This window comes from Thunnus albacares, chromosome 23 (assembly GCF_914725855.1).
Source record: "Thunnus albacares chromosome 23, fThuAlb1.1, whole genome shotgun sequence".
Lineage (NCBI taxonomy): Eukaryota > Metazoa > Chordata > Actinopteri > Scombriformes > Scombridae > Thunnus > Thunnus albacares.
This window is the reverse complement of record NC_058128.1, coordinates 11,381,288-11,401,775: the sequence shown is the minus strand read 5'-3', so window position 1 is coordinate 11,401,775 and position 20,488 is coordinate 11,381,288. Positions and strand designations below refer to the sequence as shown.

General features: G+C 38.4%; 1 protein-coding gene across 3 annotated transcripts in view; it reads left to right on the top strand.

The window, feature by feature from the left end:
• The window catches only part of col7a1l (collagen type VII alpha 1-like), a 65,863-nt gene that overhangs the window by 14,922 nt on the left and 30,453 nt on the right, over positions 1-20,488 (top strand). For all 3 annotated transcript variants that reach the window (XM_044343233.1, XM_044343232.1, XM_044343234.1), the window contains exons 8-47: positions 2,372-2,501; positions 2,687-2,803; positions 3,095-3,250; positions 3,972-4,088; positions 4,281-4,427; positions 4,554-4,673; positions 5,207-5,365; positions 6,157-6,270; positions 6,484-6,633; positions 7,136-7,273; positions 7,717-7,863; positions 8,668-8,787; positions 9,353-9,499; positions 10,273-10,557; positions 10,740-10,879; positions 11,381-11,504; positions 11,928-12,071; positions 12,187-12,374; positions 12,859-12,939; positions 13,290-13,307; positions 13,404-13,430; positions 13,644-13,709; positions 14,350-14,430; positions 14,529-14,555; positions 14,699-14,743; positions 14,919-14,993; positions 15,076-15,171; positions 15,460-15,486; positions 15,696-15,749; positions 15,908-15,979; positions 16,079-16,138; positions 16,653-16,688; positions 16,809-16,853; positions 17,045-17,080; positions 17,315-17,359; positions 18,190-18,261; positions 18,349-18,381; positions 19,671-19,742; positions 19,898-19,957; positions 20,077-20,112. In XM_044343233.1, coding sequence (XP_044199168.1) covers positions 2,372-2,501; positions 2,687-2,803; positions 3,095-3,250; positions 3,972-4,088; positions 4,281-4,427; positions 4,554-4,673; positions 5,207-5,365; positions 6,157-6,270; positions 6,484-6,633; positions 7,136-7,273; positions 7,717-7,863; positions 8,668-8,787; positions 9,353-9,499; positions 10,273-10,557; positions 10,740-10,879; positions 11,381-11,504; positions 11,928-12,071; positions 12,187-12,374; positions 12,859-12,939; positions 13,290-13,307; positions 13,404-13,430; positions 13,644-13,709; positions 14,350-14,430; positions 14,529-14,555; positions 14,699-14,743; positions 14,919-14,993; positions 15,076-15,171; positions 15,460-15,486; positions 15,696-15,749; positions 15,908-15,979; positions 16,079-16,138; positions 16,653-16,688; positions 16,809-16,853; positions 17,045-17,080; positions 17,315-17,359; positions 18,190-18,261; positions 18,349-18,381; positions 19,671-19,742; positions 19,898-19,957; positions 20,077-20,112 — 3,807 coding nt within the window. The remainder of the gene's footprint in view (positions 1-2,371; positions 2,502-2,686; positions 2,804-3,094; positions 3,251-3,971; positions 4,089-4,280; positions 4,428-4,553; positions 4,674-5,206; positions 5,366-6,156; positions 6,271-6,483; positions 6,634-7,135; positions 7,274-7,716; positions 7,864-8,667; positions 8,788-9,352; positions 9,500-10,272; positions 10,558-10,739; positions 10,880-11,380; positions 11,505-11,927; positions 12,072-12,186; positions 12,375-12,858; positions 12,940-13,289; positions 13,308-13,403; positions 13,431-13,643; positions 13,710-14,349; positions 14,431-14,528; positions 14,556-14,698; positions 14,744-14,918; positions 14,994-15,075; positions 15,172-15,459; positions 15,487-15,695; positions 15,750-15,907; positions 15,980-16,078; positions 16,139-16,652; positions 16,689-16,808; positions 16,854-17,044; positions 17,081-17,314; positions 17,360-18,189; positions 18,262-18,348; positions 18,382-19,670; positions 19,743-19,897; positions 19,958-20,076; positions 20,113-20,488) is intronic.

The window sequence follows — 20,488 nt, the reverse complement described above, 5'->3', positions numbered from 1 at the left end:
AGACTTCATTACTGAAGAAAAGATATGTTGAAGCTTGTTTGAAGTTTGCCACATGACATTTGGAGAAGAATGTGGTGTGGTCAGATGTGACACAAATTGAAATGTTTGGCAATAACACTACATGCCATGTTTGGAGTAGAAATGATTCAGCATTATGGTATGGGGCTGTTTCTCTTCTCATGGTCCAAATTGTTGAAGGGAAAATTAATGGAGCCATGTATCGGGATATTCTTGTTCTGTTGCCATCCACCAGGACAATGATGATGAGACGCAGATGGACCTTCCAACAGGACAACAATCCTGAAACATACTGCAAAGGAGATTGTCAACTGGTTCCAGAGAAAGAAAATAAAGGTGTTGGAATGTGCCAGTCAATCACTGGACTTGAACCCTATAGAACATTTATGGAAGGAACTGAAGACAAAGAATCACCAGCAGCCCCCCAGAATCTTCAACATTTGAAGACTGGCTCCTTAGAAGGATGGGTCAAAATCCCCCCTGGTCATTATGAGAGATTAGTTTCTTTGAACAGGAAGCGTCTTGAAGCTGTCATTGCAAACAAAGGCTTCTCCACCAAGTATTTCAGATAGCGTGTTCAATACTTTTTTCCTGTGTCATTCTGATTTAATGCACATAACTTTTTTATTGATTGGAATGTTATGATTTTTTTAGCTTTATTGCCTTATTGAGGTAATACCAATATCTGGTCTTAATTGCATGTGAATAGCTGCACTGGAAATATGTTTCCTGAAAAAAATGTTGACGTGTTGAATACTTATTTCCGAAATACACAGATGGGTGACCAAAATAAAGTGTCTTAGTAAGGTGTTGGGCCACCGCATGCCTCAGTGTGCCTTGACATTGATTGACATTGGAACACCATTCTTTTCAAAAGATATTCCCTCATTTGGTGTTTTGAAGATGGTGGTGAGAGTGTTGTCTAAGAGCGCCGTCGTTCCAAAAGCTCCCGTAGGTGTTCAATTGGGTTGAGATCTGGTGACTGCGAAGGCTGTAGCATATGATTCACATCATTTTCATACTAACCATTCAGTAACCCCACGTGTCCTGTGAATTGGGGAATTGTCATCCTGGAAGAGACCACTCCCATCAGGATAGAAATGTTTCATCATAGGATAAAGGTGATCACTCAGAACAACTTTGTATTGATTTGCAGTGACCCTTCCCTCTAAGGGGACAAATGGACCCAAACCATGCCAGCAAAATGTCCCCCACAGCTAACAGAGCCACCTTTTTTTTGTAGTTTTTTGTTTCCTTTAATTTGTCACCCGTCAATATATAAATGCTGGGGCATTTTATACCTTTATTATAGGGACAGTAGAGATATGAGGAAATTAAGGGAGGGAAAGATGGGGGGTGACATGCAACAAAGGTCGAACCACAGATGTTGTGTTTATGTGGCATGTGTCTTAACCACAAAATTCAATTACCAGATGCTCCTCATTCAAGTTTTTTTTTAATCAGTCAGCAATGCTTTTAAGTTGTGCAATTTGTCAGCCAAAGACTTATACAGGGAGAGGATTTGTTATTGCTGTGTTTTTGTAACAATAAGTGCCAGTTCTCAAATTATTTCTGAAATGATTTCCAAATTTTCAAGCATGATGGGAAATGTTGCGCAGTGGGCTGAGGGGTAATGAGTGGGAATTATTATTGATGTGGAACTTCAAGGGCTGACAGAACAGCATCTATGAATCCCTCTGTAGCAGGGACATGCTTCCATCCATTGTAATGAAGATTACCTCCTCCAAAATGTCCACTGCATCCTTCAGTTTTTCAGGGATGTCAGGATCATTCTCAGGACTACTTGTGACCTTGGTGATCCTAAGTACATAAGCTTCCAGTTCTGTCATCTCTGCCAAGAACTTAGACTCAATACTGCAGATCACAAGGCCTGAGTTTGTGATTCCGTCTGTGTAACTCTCCAAAGACTGCGACAATATTGATGCCAATTTCTCAAACAATCTACGTGCTTCTGTGTTTGTGCTTGTGTATATTTGTTTTTTTTAATAAAACAGCAATCTTATTCGTACCCTTGACAGACACAGAGAATTAGGTTAAAAGGAATTATTTAGGTTCTGCGTTATGTTAGAAGGCACAACATGCCACTTAATTTAAATATAATGGAGAAGAGGGTTTGGATCAGGAGTATAAACAAACAATAAAGATTCTGGTGAATCACTGAGGTAGAGACTTACATTTTTATATTTACTCAAGCACACTTCAGTTCTGCTTTCTGCTTTGACATCATCACTATCTTGATCAATTATCTTTCTCTCTCGCTCAGTCTGTCTCACACAAACCCACACGATCTGCCCCTCTTTTTTGTTGTTGATATCATCTGTGTATATAACAGATTGATCTGAAGGCAGATGTGAGCACAGCAGTGGTGACAGAGCTGAGTCCTAAAACAGACTATTCCCTCACTGTCTATGCCATCTACCCAAGCCTCATAGGAGACTCTGCGACAATCACCGTCAAGACAAGTGGGTGCCACACATCACTGCACATGCACCTATGTAAAATGATATATAAATAATTCTATAAAATACACACATGCCTTCCATTTGCTTATGTAAATTGACATTGCATCTCATGTATACAGATGCATGCATCTATGTTTGATTTCACTGTACCGCCCTCCCCTGAGCAACAAATCTCTGTCTTTTAGCCCCTCTGCCCCAGGTGTCAAACTTCCGTGTTATTGAGGAGGGTCTGTTCTCTCTGCGTCTGGGCTGGACCCCTCCTCTAGGGAAGCTCAATGGATTCAAGATCTTCATCCCAAGATGTAAGCTGACATACCACTTGACAGCTGAGCTAAAGCCACAGTTCATTTCTAACCAGTATAAAAATGATTGCAATGATTTAAAACTACAATTTTCAATCAGTTAAACATGTTCTAATGTGTTTCCTCAAAATAGATGTGCACAGTATGATTTTGTTGAATGAAAGCCATAACCAGTCTGGAGTTGGTTTTCATGTGCTTGATATTTAAGGCAGCCTGCATCACAGGGATAAATTGTTTGAAAGGAAAACTTTGTCGTGTATTGATTATGTTGGATTTATGAATGTTCTGCAGCCAACCGACCAGGATTTACTTATGAGCAGCTGCTTCCTGGAGACACTTCTTCTCATGTGATTGACAGCCTGGAGGAGGATAAGAAGTACACCATCAGTATTTATGCTGTTTACCCCCAGGGACCAAGCGAGCCGGTTTCAATAACGGGCAAGACATGTAAGTGTATTGGCTTCAGTTAAAACATAATGTCTCTTCATTTACATAGACAAATTAGAAGAAATTCAAAGACTGAAGATGATTCCTTAAACTCAAGTTCTCATGTTTACTATATTTAACACTGTAACATGGAATAGAGTATGAAACAAGATATAACAGGAGGGTGGAAGGGGGGCGGGGGTAAATGCCAAAGTGTAGTACTATGATATATCCACAGGAGGGTGATGTTGTTCTAGAAAAAATACCAGTCATCATCAGGTCTAATATATGGAAGCCTATAGGGGACTATATTAAAATGGTAATGTAAAACTTGAAAATGAAAATGTAATTCCACAACAGCATTATAATTTTCCAAATATGTATTTGTTATTTGAGTGAAAATGCAATAATCCAATTTGGAATTACATTTTCATTTTCAAGTTTACATTATCATTTTAATATAGTCCCCATAGGCTTCCATACTATCATGTAGAGGTGGCCTCTCATTTGTCTATTTTTTGTGGTATTCTATGGAAATATATTTAGAGGCTGTATTTAGATTATTATGTTTCTTATGCTTCATTCAATTACTTTAAATAACAATTTTTTCTTTAAAAAATCAGGCTAAATAACATTACTTTCCATCATTTTGTGAATCACTAAATAAAAATGAAATATTGAATTTTTGTGTGTAAATTTGTGGATATGTGTGTGTTTGTGTGGATATGTGTGTGTTTAACAGTAAAGCTGGTACCAGTTCAGCAGTTCCCGGTCCAGAACGCCACCACAGACACTGTCCAGGCAAGGTGGTCATCAGTTAAGGGTGCTACAGGATACCGTCTGACATGGGCATCTTCAGGTACTATGGTTGATTGTTTGTGACCTAGGGAATGTAGCGAAGAGGAAACCAACTTACACTGCCTTGATTTGTTAAATAGAGCTCTAAGGTTTAATCTTGGTACCATCAGACAAAAGGCTGCTTTTAATTTCTGCCAAACCAGACATCATTTTATGACATTCAACCATTTATTTCCTCCTCTTTTTCTTTAAGATGGCCACATAGAAAACATAAACCTCGGGGACAACTTTAATTTCTACATGATCCAGGGCCTCCACCCAGGCTCTGAGTACACCGTCACCATCAACCCCATCTTTGGAGACATCGAGGGGCCTATCACGACAACCAAAGTCAAGACATGTAACTAGAGTGCTTGCAAGAAAGTACAAAAATACAGTTATTATAGCATTAAAGACATAGGTAAAACTAGATTTGAAGATAATTCGCCGCCGTCTCTGTCTTCCTCTCTCTCCTTCTGTGTGTCAGTGGAAAGCAGCGCAGTACAGACTCTGAAGGTATCTGCTGTGAGCACCAACACTGCTGTCATCTCATGGAACAGTGTCCCAGGGGCCACAGGATACAGACTGGCCTGGGGACCCACGCCAGGTGATTTCACTTTCTCAACCTTTCATAACTCATGTTCTCCAATTCCTCTAGTGATACATCTTTTAATTTAATTATACTTTTAATTCATGCACACTCATGCTATATTGCATTTCTATATAGTTGTAAGATACAGCATACAGGCCCACGATATCCTTCCATAGCAAATGTAGGAAGAAAGAAGAAGAAAGAACATTTGCTTTTGTATGCATGTGTATGCCTGCATGTTTTTTTCTGGTTCTGTTGTCTAGCTCTTTTTCTCCCAGTGACATACTCACTCTGGCAAGAGCATTGAAATACCACTGCTTATACTTTGGACACGTCCACACTGCCAGTCTGCCAGGAAGATGTGTCAGGTGGCACGGGGAGTCACTTTGATGAAATACAAATATTAGAATAAAACAAGACTGATGTTTTTTTTTTTGCTGAAGAGCAGCCTCTGATGCTGAGCCAAAGTTGACAGTTATAGCAGTTGACAGTGAGGAATTGAAAGAAAAAAACTGTGACTGTACTGTTAATGTTAATGTTATTTTCAGAGTTTGTTGGTCGAGACCGTCCCAGGCAGTTGGCTTTGAATGGCAGCACCACAGAGTACCAGATGAAGAATGTAGCCCATGATACTGAGTACGTCCTGACTCTCTATGTGCTGTTTGGATCAGTGGTTGGGCCTGGTATCTCTGCTACCTTCCGAACTTGTGAGTACCAGTGTTCAGTATGTCTTTTACCCATCAATAACACAGTGGTTTAGGAGTGAACACAGTGGACTTTCCACAAATTGCAGATTGTGGAATAGTCTGCTGAAATATGCTGTTTATCTTTCTGTATTGTCATTGTATGATGCCAAGTCAAATATAATGATGCACTTGGTGAGGTTGTAGTATTTCACACCTTTGTGGTGTCTGTGTTTGATTGACAAGTCCTGTGCTTTGGTCTTCCCATTTTAACCACCATCCCTGTCCTTGTCACTTGTACTATGTGTCAACGAGCTTGAGTCAGCAGCGCTGCAAGTCGAAGACTTCACAACAAAGGGATTTCATTTTTACTTGGCATATTTTTTTCGCTTCTGTGGCACAAAACTTAAATAGTATAACATTGTGTGTCCCTATTGAAAATGCCAATATGATAAAATGGGAAAACATATTGAAGAACAATTTAATTACTGCCACAAAGGCAACTTCCATAAAAGCTAGTTGCTCGTTGAGCAGCTCTCTGGCCAAGGTGTTAATAACCAAATGAGTGGAGAGTAAAACATTACAGAGACTAGGTAGAGTATTATTACAGTGAAGGAAATAGTCAGTCAACCACAGTACTCATGTAGTTGCATACTTACATGTATTGTACAATTTGTGTTTAGATCCAGTTTATAACTTTCTTGTCATTTGCTGTAAATCTTTCTCTCTGTTTCATACTAAAGTGTAAATAACATTAACAATATATTTACAAGAACACATACAGCCTGTTGATATTCCCTCTTCCTCTATCTCAGCTCCGTTGGGCTATGTGTCCAACTTCAAGGTGACATCCTACACCAGTACTTCCATAGATGTGGAGTGGAGTCCCATCGTTGGAGCAACTGAGTACAAACTCTCCTGGAACACAGGTGATCTATTTAACTTTGTATTCTTCTGATTTAGCCCTCCTTTAGTTATGGATTGAGATCTATTTGGGGAATATTTTTTCTTAAATCCCTAATTAAAAGAGAATCATTGCATAGCTTTATAGAAATAATATTATGTTTGTGTACAGGTTAGACAAAAAAGCTAGTTAGCTAGCTGTATATTGTATCTTATTGTGTGTACCTGCATGCTTGCAGATGATAGCAGCCCCCAGTCCCGTTACCTGGACCGCAGTGTTCTCTTCCATCGTATCGGAGGCCTGAACCCACAGTCAACCTACAGAATCACCATCTGTGCAGTATACGGAAACTCAGAGGGACCAGAAATCTCTTTATCTCAGCTCACAGGTACTGAATGGAATTGAGGTCTCAATTTTCTTTCTCTTATTTTAACTGATCATGATTCATCTTTAGATCTAAATAGCTCTGTGCAGCTGTGCGCCCATTGTAATTAAATGGGTTGGGACAGCGGAGTTCCTAATCCCGTGCCATGGCACCCTCATGGTGTCTTTGTTTGACTGACATGTCATGTACTTTGGTCTTCCCATTTTAACCACAGCTCTTGCCGTTGTCACTTGCATTATGTGTCACTGAGTTCAAGTCAGCAGGGTTGCTATCATTTTATCAGTGTCACTGTCAAAGCTACACAAAGCTCCAAGTGCCAAGTTTATTACACTGCCAAATAATAGGTTGTTTGAATAAAGCCGCTCGAGTTCATGCAGCTCATTTGCCCCACATTATTTTTCAGTTTTTATGCATTCTAATTTGAATTGACTCTATTTCATGATGAGGAATTAAACCAGAATTCAAAATGTGTCATCTGACTTGGTTGTATGGTGTTATTTCTCAGCTACTGTCTCAGACTCTGACCCAATCCAGGCAGTGAGTGAGGTGAAGGTTGTGGACATTGGAGTCAACTCCTTCACCCTGTCCTGGAGGAAAACACCAGGGGCATCTGGGTACAAAATCTCCTGGATCCCCTTCCTGGGTGAGATCACATAAACAGTCACCAACTGCTTATTGTTAAATATATTTTCTCTGCCCTCAGTGCAGTTTCATTCACAGCTGTGGGAGTATACTTCATAAATGGACAAATGCAACCATATAACTGTTAATTCAAGTGTTGCTAAGCAGTGACTTTATTTATCTTCACTTCAGCAAACACATTTCTGAGCAATAGACTAATATTTAATTTTGTTGACTACAATTATTAAACATTTATTGGATATTAGCATAATTTTTCAATTACAACAATTGTTTTTTCTATTTGCATAATGGGTAATTCATCTTTGCTCTTTAAAAGTCAGATTTAAAAATCACTGTTTGGGCTCTTGTGGCTCATTATAGGTTTAACCACAAATGAGCACACAACACTATTGTTTCTCACTCTCATTATCTCTGCATGCTGTGTTTTATTCTTCCCTGTTCTAGGGGGTGATGAGAAGTCCCACGTGGTACCTGCAGCTTCCACCACCTTCACCATTAAGAATCTGCGTGAGAGCTCAGCTTACAAGGTCCAGGTGTCCTCCATGGTGGGCAACAGAGAAGGAAGCCCTGCCCTGGTCACTGCACGCACCTGTGAGTCCTGCCTACCCTTAACAGTGAGGAACAGTATGAAACGTGTTCTCAACCAGAGGCTTCAGTGAGGAGTTTATGCATTATATGTGGCACAAATTAATAGTGTAAATGTGTCCATAGTGTTTCAAATCATAGAGATCACCCTTTTTTTCAAGTGATGCAAGTTCGCCACTTAAAATATGTCACTCGTCAAAGTTCAGCAACCTGTTAACTAGTATTTACTCATGTAATGGACATGAACACCAATCTCAGAGACCCTGATACTCTGCTAAAATTTCCTAGAACAGACAGATCCAGAGATTCTGCAACTCAGGGGAAGGCATGCCAAAGAAAACTTCACAGTTTAGTTTTAGTGTTGTATGAACATTTTTCTCCAATTATATCTTTTGATATCTTTTTATATTTTCAGACTGGTATTTTTTTCATGTTTGTGTCCATTATCTGATCCACTAGATCAGGCCAATACTGACCCTATTAAGCCAGTCAAGTATATCAACCAATCGATGTTCTTTGTCATTGTCATCAAATTCAATATTTCTCACATTTATTAAGGCACAACAAGCTGCAGATTCAGTTTTCAGAATCATAACAATACCAGGCCTCATGTTACCTTATATAAATATAATCCCAATCTCATTTGGAAAAAACAGACAGCGCTGGTACTGAATTGTGAGTTGAGGTATCTGAATCGGTATTGAGCAAGAAAAATTGGATCGGTGCATCTCTAGTCTCCATGTTTCTCTATAAACATAAATTAAGCCTGATTCTTTTTTCATTCTTCATCTTTCTTATTTTCTGTTTCAGTGGATCTTCCCAAAGTGAATGGCTTTGCTGCTCTGAACACTACAGACAGCAGCACTGTTCTGAACTGGACTCGAGTGACAGGTGTCTCTGGATACCGTCTTTCCTGGAGGCACATCTCAGGTCAGTGGTGAACCACCACAAAGTTTCACCCTTAATTCAGCATCATGGTAACATTCATGCAATTTTCAGTTGACAAACTAGCCTTTAGAGTTTAATTCCTGTTCTGTGCAAATATTATTGCATTGCATATTGAGCCCTATCATAACACTGTTATGTTAAAAGGTTGCATTAGTCATAAAATATATTTATTTTTAATACATTTTAAGTATGATAATCATTTGTTTCAGGGTAGAGGTGGATGCGTTTAGCATGACACGTTATTGCAATGTGTATTGAGTCTCAGCATAAGCACCCTTTTGTTGAAAGGGAAAAGATTAAGGAGAACATTCACACAACTAATATTCATGTTTTATTAAACACGCAGAGTTTTTACAAGCTCACGTTGTCTTTGGCAGGTAATGGTTGTAATTGTAGTCAAAGTCTGATATAAGTGAGTTATAGTGCTTTGTTGGATAGACTGTGTCCACTTGGACACGTTCATTGACATAACATCCTCATTTTATTAATTTATCGTTCTAAATCATTTGAAATAATTCCTCTGTAACTTCTTTGTGTCTGTTTCCAGTGTTGGAGACTAAAACAGAGACTCTGGGCCCTGGTTTCACCTCCTATAAGATCAATGATCTTCTCTATGGAAGAACATATATTTTCACCATCAAGCCTTTGTATGGAGAAGTGGAGGGACCTATAAGCACCGTGTACCAGAGAATATGTAAGACAATTTGAAACATGAATATCAATATGCCTATTGATTGTACAGAATATACTGTATGTACACTATTATACCTATATCTTTACACTCATATTCTCTTAATAAACATATCTGAGTCTAATACTATTAATATATATTTAACAATATAATACAAAATATTATTGATTGTATTGTGTTGAATCCTCTACTTTATTCTTAGTATAGGGTGAATCCACACTGAATCACACAGTGCCACTGAACCTATTTTTGTGGGTTTAAACTTTAAAGCAGACCCCCACAAGGGGTCGCAAGATAAATCTGTGCATAAAAAAAGCATAAAAAACATATTTTTGCTACATAAAGTGATGATTATTTTTTCAGACTTTTCTCTAATGTTTGCTTTTTCCTTGTGAATTACTGGAAATGTTACTTCTTCAGGACTTCTGGACAGAGTTTAATTTTAAGGGGTGAGTCAAAAAGTTAGGGAACCACTGCTTCAGAGCAGCAATCCAAACTCCAATGATTATTGTCACAGCAGGTCAAAATACTACTATGACATCACTGAGTGGGCTGTGGCCAAAAGTGCAACACGCTTCAAAGTTTAAACCCACAGGGAGCAAAGCAGCAGCAGTTTTCTTCTCTGTGTGATTCAGTGTGCATTTACACATTAGTGTTCTCTTTTTTCTTTCCTGCACCCCATTAGTTGCCTCAGCAATCACACAGTTTCCCTCCAGTGACATTTTGTGTTTGATTTAATTTTTTTATAAGTGATGTAATGGCTCTGTGCTTCTCAGTGGGACAGGATCCTCCAGTGGTAACAGTCCAGTCTGTGCCAGCCACAGTGGCCCCCCATTCCCCTCATATCACGACTGCTTCACAGACTGTCTCTGTCACCAATGCTACCATCGTTCACGCAGCCACCAGGACCACCCGGCACCCCATTGCTGTGCCCCCGATCAAAACCATAACCGCTAAGAAGCCTCCAGGTCAGCCAAGTGTCACTAAAGCTAAAGCAGGAGCAGTCACCTCCCTCCGATTAACCACATTTGACACAGAGACAACAGCTCAACCAAGACCAGGTATCATACAGAGATGACCTGCTGGCTCATAATTGAGGTTTTATGATCTACAATGTGTGTTTTAAATCAGAAAATAAAGTCTGGGTGTATTTTTTTACATGATCTTGCAGAGCATTGTTTTATTTTTCACATTGAATGTTGCATTTGTGTGTTTAAGGTTTATATTTTTTGTGTTTTGTCAGTGTGTGGTAAGACCAAAGCAGACATAGTGTTCTTAGTGGATGAGTCCTCGAGCATTGGCGCAAACAACTTTATCAAGATGAAGGACTTTATATTCCGGGTGGCCACCTACTTCCCTTACATTGGTCCTCAGGACACACAGGTTAGTCTCACAGCAAAAACTTTCTTTGTATTATCCAGTTTGATATTGTGTTGATGTTATGGCTTGAGGTGGATATCTTTTTGGCTGTTAGTTTGATTAGGATGGTAGGACAATTAAATAATAGCTGCCTGCAAGGTAGCAAAACTGCTGCACTGAGTCTCTTGTGAAGGCCAGGACCATTAGCAGGAAAATAATGTGCAATTCTTTCACCAAGTGGGCAGAATTGGACTCCAACATTGGCAGAAAGGACAAATAAGGCACAATGCCACATGGCTTGTAGTTGGCTGAGTAAAGTGTGGCAGCCAAGGAAGAGACAACATCCCATAAACATGCAAAAACTAAAATGTACATTTCCCATCATGCACAGTCTGAGAAGGACGAATTTGAATGAAATTTGTTATATAATTATGGCTTAAAGTTTCATTGCACTCATGCAATTATTTCCATCAGAAAAGTTAAGATAATAACATGACGCATTTGTTTCCATCAATCTTCTCTCAGATTGCCGTAGTTCATTACAGTGATGAGCCTCGAATTGAATTCCGCCTGAGTGACTACAAAGACAGAAACTCCATGCTCAGGGCTCTCAGAGGGCTACGCTATGGAGGGGGCAACACCAAAACAGGTTGGTGACACTCACACTGACACAAATGTGCACACTGTTTTCCCTCTCTTTGCCACCTTTGATAAGATAACAGATAAATCCTAGTTTATGGTCATGCTGCCTTATAGATGTATTAATACTGACTGTTGATGTAGCTAGTTTCATGTGAAATGTGAAAAAAAACGTACAAATAGCACAAATAGTACAATTTTTTTCAATAAATGTCATAGAAATTTACTGATATCAGCAATTACAAGAATAGACTACAGAAGAAGGGACGAGTTGAAATTGTTTGAAGTTTGAAGCCAACACTTCACAAGACTTTTCAGTCATCATTTTATATATACATAAATACAATAGTACTTTTAGTCTAAAAGCATTTAGCAGAATAAAACTCTCCCAAAAGTTAAACTATTTGTTCTTAATGCTTTTTTGTACCCTCAGGAAAAGGCATCAGCTACGTTCTCCAGGAACTGTTTCAGGAGTCTCTGGGGATGAGGCAAGATGTGGCCCATGTTCTGGTTCTGATTACAGATGGCAGGGCGCAGGATAATGTGCTGCCACCCTCCAGAATTGCTCGTGCTCTGGGTCAGTCAAATTTATTGTTGTTTATTTGTGTATAAATCTGAGCAATATGTTATATTTCTTCTTTAATTACTCCAAATACCTGGAGGTTGACTCTAGATTGTCTGGTTTGAATCAGGTGTCAGTGTCCTGGCAGTTGGAGTTGCTAATGCAGACATCGAGGAGCTGAATAAGATAGCAGCTCCCACCAGCTACAAGAATATCTTCTACTCACCGACCTTTGATGAATTTCCCTCCATAGAGAGAGAATTTATCAATAGTATCTGTAGTGAGGAACTCCTCTCAGAATTCAAGCTACATGATGAGGTAAGAATAGAAACTTTTGAGATATTTTTATAGTTTAAGAAACTTGAAAAAAACAACATCTTCTGTCCACACATGCAATTTAAGATGGCCTTTACAACTGGCATAATAATGTTTTAGGTGATTGCACTGTTACAGGATAGCTCTCAGACTCATTAAAGCTGCTCAGGTAGAGTAAATGCATCCAGAACACATATAGGAGAGGTCGTCCAAACCACCTGTGGAGCTGGTTAGGCTTGCAAAGTGACCACATGTTACATAAATGTAAAGGCAATAGCTTTTTTTAATCAATACACAAAGACAGGAGGAAACACTTTAGCCGTCTTGACTTAATAATGACAGAGCGGTGGAGGGTGTGACTGCAGCTCAGATGAAAGCAGGTGCATTACACAGATATTTCTGGCACTGCAGTCCACATTAAGTCTGTCGTCCAAGATGTCTTTGACCAGTCGGTAATGCATTCCATCTTCCTCATTTTTATTTTCAGGTTGCTCAGCTGGACACCCCGACTGAAGACCCAGAGGAGCTGCTTAAGCCTCAGGGTCCCTGCTCATCCCAGTGTGTGAAGGTTGGTACTTCACACAAACATAATTATCCTCCTCCTCCTCCTCCTCCTCCTCCTCTCCCTGTCACTGTCGTCATCATTGTTGCCTTCGTCTCTGTCAGTAGCATATCATCAGTCATGTGTATGAGGGTGCATATTATATACTGTTCATTAAAAGTACTCATGAATATTGTTATTGCTTTTTATTGTCAGATGTGAATTGAAAAGCAATTTGAATGATTTTTACCAGTTTAAACGTCACTGATAGATGCTGACATTTATCTGAACTTCTCACATTATAGTTGGTTTGATTAATGAGTTCTTCTCTTTGTTAACCATCAACTATTAATCATATTAATTGTTTGTTTTTCCAGGGTCAGAAAGGAGAAAAGGTCAGTTAATTGAGACATGTTAAAGATTAAACCGATTTAGAAATGTATGTAAAAACAGTGTTATATATGTTTGAATAATCTCACTCTTTCTTTCAGGGAGATGGTTTTGGTCTTGGAGGTCTGGTATGTTTTATCAAGTTTTCTTTTTTTTTTTTTAACAATATGGTACCTGTTACTCAAAAAGCTGACACTTATTTTGGTTCTATGGATATTTCCATACATCCCCCACCTCTTGTTTCTACATTAACGTGATCTCATGGCTATTCATTTACGTTCGTTAACTTTATTATTAATTCAACTTTTCAATATAACAAGTGGTATTTGTTGTCTATGTAGAGATTTAGGCAAAGCCCTGGACAGTTTGATCCTTTCACTTCTTCCAAAGGAGAGAAGGGAGAGAGGGTAAGAAGCAGTATACAAACACAAACTCATTATACATTACACATTACTACTGCCTTCATTGTCATCATCGCCATTGTCATTGATAATAATTTGTGGTCAATAATAGCTCGCCTGTATGCTGTCAGTTTGTCTATATCTGTTTTACATGTTATTTGCTTTAAGTTGACATGCAACCCAACTATCGACATGGACGACACAAAATCATACTAGCAAAAATATAAAAGAACTGCAGCATCTACGTTAAAATAAATCTCTATACTATGTTTGGTATTGACAGATTTACAGGTTAAGAGATGTTTGGGGATATACACATTATGCTGGATGTGGAAACGTCGTGCATCTGTTTTTTTAGTATATATGATTCAGGGAGCAGATGTGCATTGTTGGCTGTTTATGCACAGATTAATGACAATAAGAGGCCTGCTCATTGTTATGAATCGCTTGAATCAGTTACGGTAAACTCAAAATTTCTGCCCTCATAGCTCCAGTGTATCAAATTATTGCCGTAATTACTTTTTCATTTTTATTGTATCCAGTCTCATAACCTCACATTGATTGTGTGAGTGAGTGACTGTGGCTTTGCTTGTGTATGCCTATTATTTTATTTTCCAGCACAGACCATAATGATTTAATTTAACAGGGGCCTTCGGGAACAGATGGTGTTCCTGGGTTGCCTGGACGACCGGGGAGAACTGGACCCCCAGGTTCTGCTGGCCAGCGGGTAACTAAATTCAGAAAAAACAAGACCTCACACTGACATGGTTTAAGTTTATTTCGTTTAGGTCTGATTCTGAAAATAATATTTGTTGTTTCTTTCAGGGCCCTCCAGGTGTTTCAGGTGATATGGTAAGATAAAATATGACTAATACATTTATAAAAGAAAATCTTTTTAGAGCATCATGTTGGCAAAAACTTTTGAATTGTTGTTATTGTTAATGTTTTTTATATAAATTAATCTAATAAAAACTGTTTTTGTCCCTTAATGGCAGGGTCTCCCTGGACTCACTGGTCCAAAGGGCCAGAGAGGAGAGAGAGTAAGTCTAAACTGTGGATTTAATTTAAACTAATTGATGTCTGGACCAGTTAGTGACTCTGCTTTTCTGTGTGGATTTATCTGCTTTCATGGAAAGGACCGAAGTGCTACAACAATACAGGATAGGAATACTGTGTTGTACATCCACTGTAATGCCTTTTTATGTTTCTACACAGGGAGAGCCTGGATATGTTATAGCAGGCACAGATGCAAATTTTGTCCCCGGACGAAAAGGAGAACCGGGGTCTTCAGTGAGTCCTTGACAAAGTTTAGGACTTTTTTCTGGAAACAGTTTTGGGCAAATCAAATATATTTATTTACTGAATGTTGCAGGGTCCCCAGGGACCTGCTGGTGTACCAGGGGTCAATGGAGCTCCAGGCCTGCCTGGCCAGCCAGGTCCACCAGGATCAGCAGGAATATCTGTCAAGGTAACATGGATCTGATTTAAAAATCCATAATAACCCAAAAAGCAGCATACTGTACAACCTGTGAACAACTTAATAGCAAAGTGACATCTCACCATGTATGTAATGTGTGATGTTTAAAGTAATGCAGTCATTTCTTGACTTTAGCCCCATATCATTATGCAATGTATTACATCAGATCGTGTCAAACTAACCTACAGTATTTAGTATGAAGTGTCACAAAATGTTTAAACATGTTTGATAGTGAAAAACATAGACCAACAAGTTGTTTTTGCTGTTTGTACTTTTAAGGGAGATCCTGGTGAGCCAGGAGAAAAAGTAAGTAAGAAGGTTGTTTTGTATCCCTTCATTAGTCTTTAGACAGTTGTTTTAAGAAATTGTATTGACTAGCATGTTAGTGGACCTAACATGTCTTATAATTATACTAAGCATAAATATTGTGTAATAAATTTTGTCTTGTATGTAAAGCTTATATTACATTACATTACATTGCTTCATTTTCATAATACTTTTAATATTTTTGAAAGGGTTTACGTGGGAAGCAGGGCTTGAAAGGAGACAAAGGAGAGTCTGGAAGAGATGTAAGTGCATAGTTGATAAAATTACTAGAAGTGGCAAAAGAAATTGCTTAACAGAAAACTTGTTTAGAGTTGCCATCTGAAGAAATAATTTGCATTAAGTGTTTTTCTCTGTGTTTCTCATGCACAAACTCTGAAATACACACACAAATACACACTAGGGCATTGCAGGTTTGCCTGGTCCCATCGGCATTGATGGGGTGCCAGGATTACCAGGTCAGAAAGGAAACAAGGTAAAAGTGTCCATTATTCATCAAGAAATCACAACAGTCCACTGAATATATGTGAGAATGAGGCTGACTGACAGGTGTGATAAATAAACACTTTTGCAGGGTGAAGAAGGAATTGGCATACAAGGTATTCAAGGGCCTCGTGGAGAGTTGGGAGAGAAGGTACATCTCAATGAACATACAATAGAAATCATCCACTGATAGCATATTATATTAATTATTATGATAATCTTATAATTTTACTTCATTTAGAATACAAAGTTAATATATAAACCAATACTTGCTCCCAGTAAAACAAGACTTAAGGCTGGGATGTGATCAAAAGTCCTTTTCAAGAGACATTTCGGAAAGAATTCCACTGACGATCAATGAGAGGCTAAATTTGAGCTAATTGAGCACTGAACTTTGATATCACAATCAAACAATGGCACAACTGTAATAAGAAATGTACAATAAACTGCCTGGACTGCAGTTACAGCGTTCACAAGGTAGTTGTCTATTCAATGTCAGTGTTCACAGCATCGCACAGTGGTTTCTGTCGACTAAGCTGTCCATTATAATGACAATAACAAGCTAATTGTGTTATTGGACAGATTTTAAAGTGTAATATGATTGTTCTGAATGCATTAACATGAAATAACGTTTTTGTTTCATTGTCTGAACTTTCCATTTGCAGGGAAATATGGGCTTAACGGGACCAGTTGGCCCAAAGGTACCCAACATTAAAAATAAATTTGGACATTAAGTAGTCTGTTTACTGAATGTGACATGATTTTGTTTCAGTCAGAAAGCTTTTTATTGATTTATATTTTTATGCAATTTATCTTTGAAGGGTGAGCGTGGAGAACAGGGCATCCAAGGAGTCATCGGACCTCGGGTGTGCACTTCATCATTATCTCTAGTTCAATAGCTAGCAATGAGTTCCTGCATATTTTACCCTCAAACACATATAAATTAATTCCAGTTTAGTGTAACGAGATGGAACCAAACCTATCTAACTAGGGGTGAATAATGTTTAAGAATCAGTGATGAAAGGATTCAGAGCTGGTGATTTATTTTTACCTGCAGGGAAAGAAGGGATTCAAAGGGGAACAAGGGGACAAGGTGAGTTCATCCTACACACACATCTCCACTCGCTCTTCATTAGGCTGAAAATACTCACTTAATAATTAATGTGATAAAGTGAAATAATGATTTTAATGCAGCCGAAAGTCAAGCTAGTAGATATTGGAATAACACTGTGATAATACCTGAATAAGATTTTGTGTATGTGAGTGCATGTGTATTTGTGCAGTTTTCAGTGCCAAATTAACAAATGCATTTTTTAAATTTTTTGAGGGAAAACAAGGAGAGATGGGACCTATAGGACCACAAGGATCCACAGTGAGTGAGAATTGCATTTGATAGAAAATGACCTAAATTGACAATACATAGACAGACTTTTTAGCCACATTTTGAAGCCAATCAAGCCTCCATTGACTCACTTGAGCGCATTTAAATCTACTTCATAATTTCTTTTTGATTACAAAGAAAGCCTTAGGCAGAAGCAGTATATTTACTGGAGATCCACAGTGAATTGGGCTGGAAAAGCCAGCAATACACTATTAGATAACTACTTTCTAATGTCTCCTAACAGACTTTTAGATTGATAAACGAACAAATAAGGAAGCCATTTTGTTCTAGGCTCTCACGATTAGATTCTGTTAGAGATGGTTGTGATATCACTTGATTATGAGCCAAGTTGACATACCTCAGTGGGTATCTTTTACAAATGGCTCATTTTCTCCCACATCACTGATTTTTAATTTGAGGCAGCACAATCCTTTGGAAGAGATTATCACAAAAAATGCTGTCATGAGGATCATCTTCCTGTCTTTTGTAATATGGTTTTCATTCGTCAATTCAAAAAGAATTTAGCTTTCAAAGTTTAGCTTTCAAGATAAGCAGCTAATAAAGTTTTGGTTAACTGAACAGAATGATGGCTAATGTTTTAGGGTATTTTATAGTTTATGATAAGTGAAGGTAAATTGAAAACTAGAAACAGTGTAGATATATGTTTTGATTTATCTGTTGTACAGGACAGTGCAGTAAATGATGTAACTGCTGCTGGCAGAGAGGCTCAGAATTCAGGAATAATAGATAATCACTATCAGTTATAGCATAAATAGCAATACAGAAATTAAAATATTTTACATTTACCTTTATTATTCCAGGGAGTGATGGGACCAGTGGGGTTAAAGGGAGATGAGGGTCCGAGAGGAGCCCCTGGAGATCCTGCCAAGGGTGTAAGAAAACTGATTCACTCATTTTAAACTGTGTAAACAGATTCTTTGAATACTCAGAACTCAGTCTTCCTTTTCCCATTACAACAGATTATTGGCCCAACTGGAAAAAAGGGTGCCAGGGTAAGTACCCAAAGACAGCTTTTTGTAACTTTTATTTATACAGGAAAAAGTTTTTTCCATTGCAGCGTTCACCACTGTGTAGGAGCACTGTGATCCACATTAATATTTATGTACGCACTGAGCTGTGTAGCACATTCACAGTCTTGCAGATTGTAGTTTTTGTTTTATACCTTTTTCAGCTGCAAAAGTGGGAAACAGAGAAAGATTCAAAGGTCAAACCCTATTTTCAGATTTTTCTGTGATTTCTCTGTGATATTTAATAATTAAATATGACATGACATGACATGACATTTCCAGCTGAACCTTCAGCCCACTTCAAACAAGTGAGAAGAGCACAGACAAAACCAAAAATACAGAAATCTTGCATGAAAAAAAAAACTAAATTGTTCCGACTTCCAGCTTGTACCTACCTGCTAAACATCTCAGTGCCTATTACACACACTTATTTACATGTTAAGAATGAAGTTTCAGAGTTTATTCTTGACCTTGGAAACAGCAGTTGACACACAAAGTACAATCAATTACTTTGTGTGCACAAAACTTTGCCCCCAATACCTGCAGGGCTCTGTACAACCTGAACAATTGGATTGATAATTCATGTATATATAAATATATATTTACTGGTCAAAACACATTTCAATATATGTACAGTGACATTGGTTTCAGCCGACTATGAGCTTTGCATGTTTTGTATCTGTTTTTTGGGTCTATTGGCTCAACCAGTAATATTACTGTTGCCTCCAGTGGGGCTTTGACTCCAAGATAATAAGAATATAAATTCCTGTCTGCAGTGGTCTTACTTTGACTACAGGCGCAGAGTTTTAGAAGTTGCTCAGTGGGAGTAAAGTGCAACTCATTTCCTGGTTAGGTTTTCCCAATTAGCCATTGTTACATTTTGTCACAAACTCACTTGTATGTCAAAGTCAATTGCCTGGATTTATCTTCAACAGCATAAAATTAGTAAATCAGCTAAAGGGAAGTGATTCCGTTAATATTTTATTCTGTCGAAACATTGTTAATTAATTGTTGCGGGTATTCTTGCACGCTCAGACTCAGTCCTTTGGGTCTGCTTATCAAACACAATTAAGATTTTTTCTCATTAGCTTTTGCAGTGGGACTGAATGCTTCATTGAATGGGTGCTCTTTAATCTCAGTCCACAGGGTACCATTTAAAGTGAAGAGAGTTTTGTTTTGAAACTGTTGTGATAATGTAGCCCAGTGACCAGAATCACTGATTGATGTGCTGTGTATGTATGTGTGCGTGTGCGTGCATATTTCCTTCCCTTCAGGGAGACGTTGGTCCAGTTGGTCCTACGGGTCCGCAAGGAATAAAGGGTGAACAAGGAGACAAAGGAGAAAAGGTTAATAGTGAGCAATACTGTACACCATGCTTGCATTTTTTCAATTTCTACATGTTGTCATTTATTATTCACTGATGTATGAATTGAGCAAATTGCTGTTACTCTAGAAAAAGCTTTGTAATGATACGGCTATGATTTGTTTTTGATGTGTGCAGGGCAGTCCTGGTTTTGGGATTCCGGGCCAGCGAGGACCAAAGGGAGAAAATGGCGAGAGGGTGAGTCCCCTGAATAATGAATTAATTCAACCCTTGTTGTCATTCTGTGATTCTGTAATACTGACCCAACAAATAGCTGTTGATTGTTATTATATTTGTTTTATTATTATTATTTACAGGGAAATGTTGGTTTGTCTGGAAAACCAGGACCAAAAGTAAGTGAAAACAGATTATTTTACTGAAAGCTGCAGAAACCTAAATTTTTACATCAACAATTGATCTCATGACACTATGTAATGTGAAAGAGGCTGCAAGTGACAAACCCACAGAGAATTATCTCCTGACTCTGCAGTTCTCCTCAACACCATGGAACATTTTAGCATAATAAATAAAATTGTGTCATATTGGCCCGCAACTTTACTGTTTTGGTTGTCTGTCACTGCTCTCATCAACGTGGTTTGTGCTGTAGAAGCAGCAGGCAGCTATTTTAAGCTGTAAAAACACACTACACACTACCTGCCCCACACCAAACTGCAGATAGACAAAGTGAGCACCTAGCTGGTGAACATAGTCGAGCATTTTGTAGCTAAA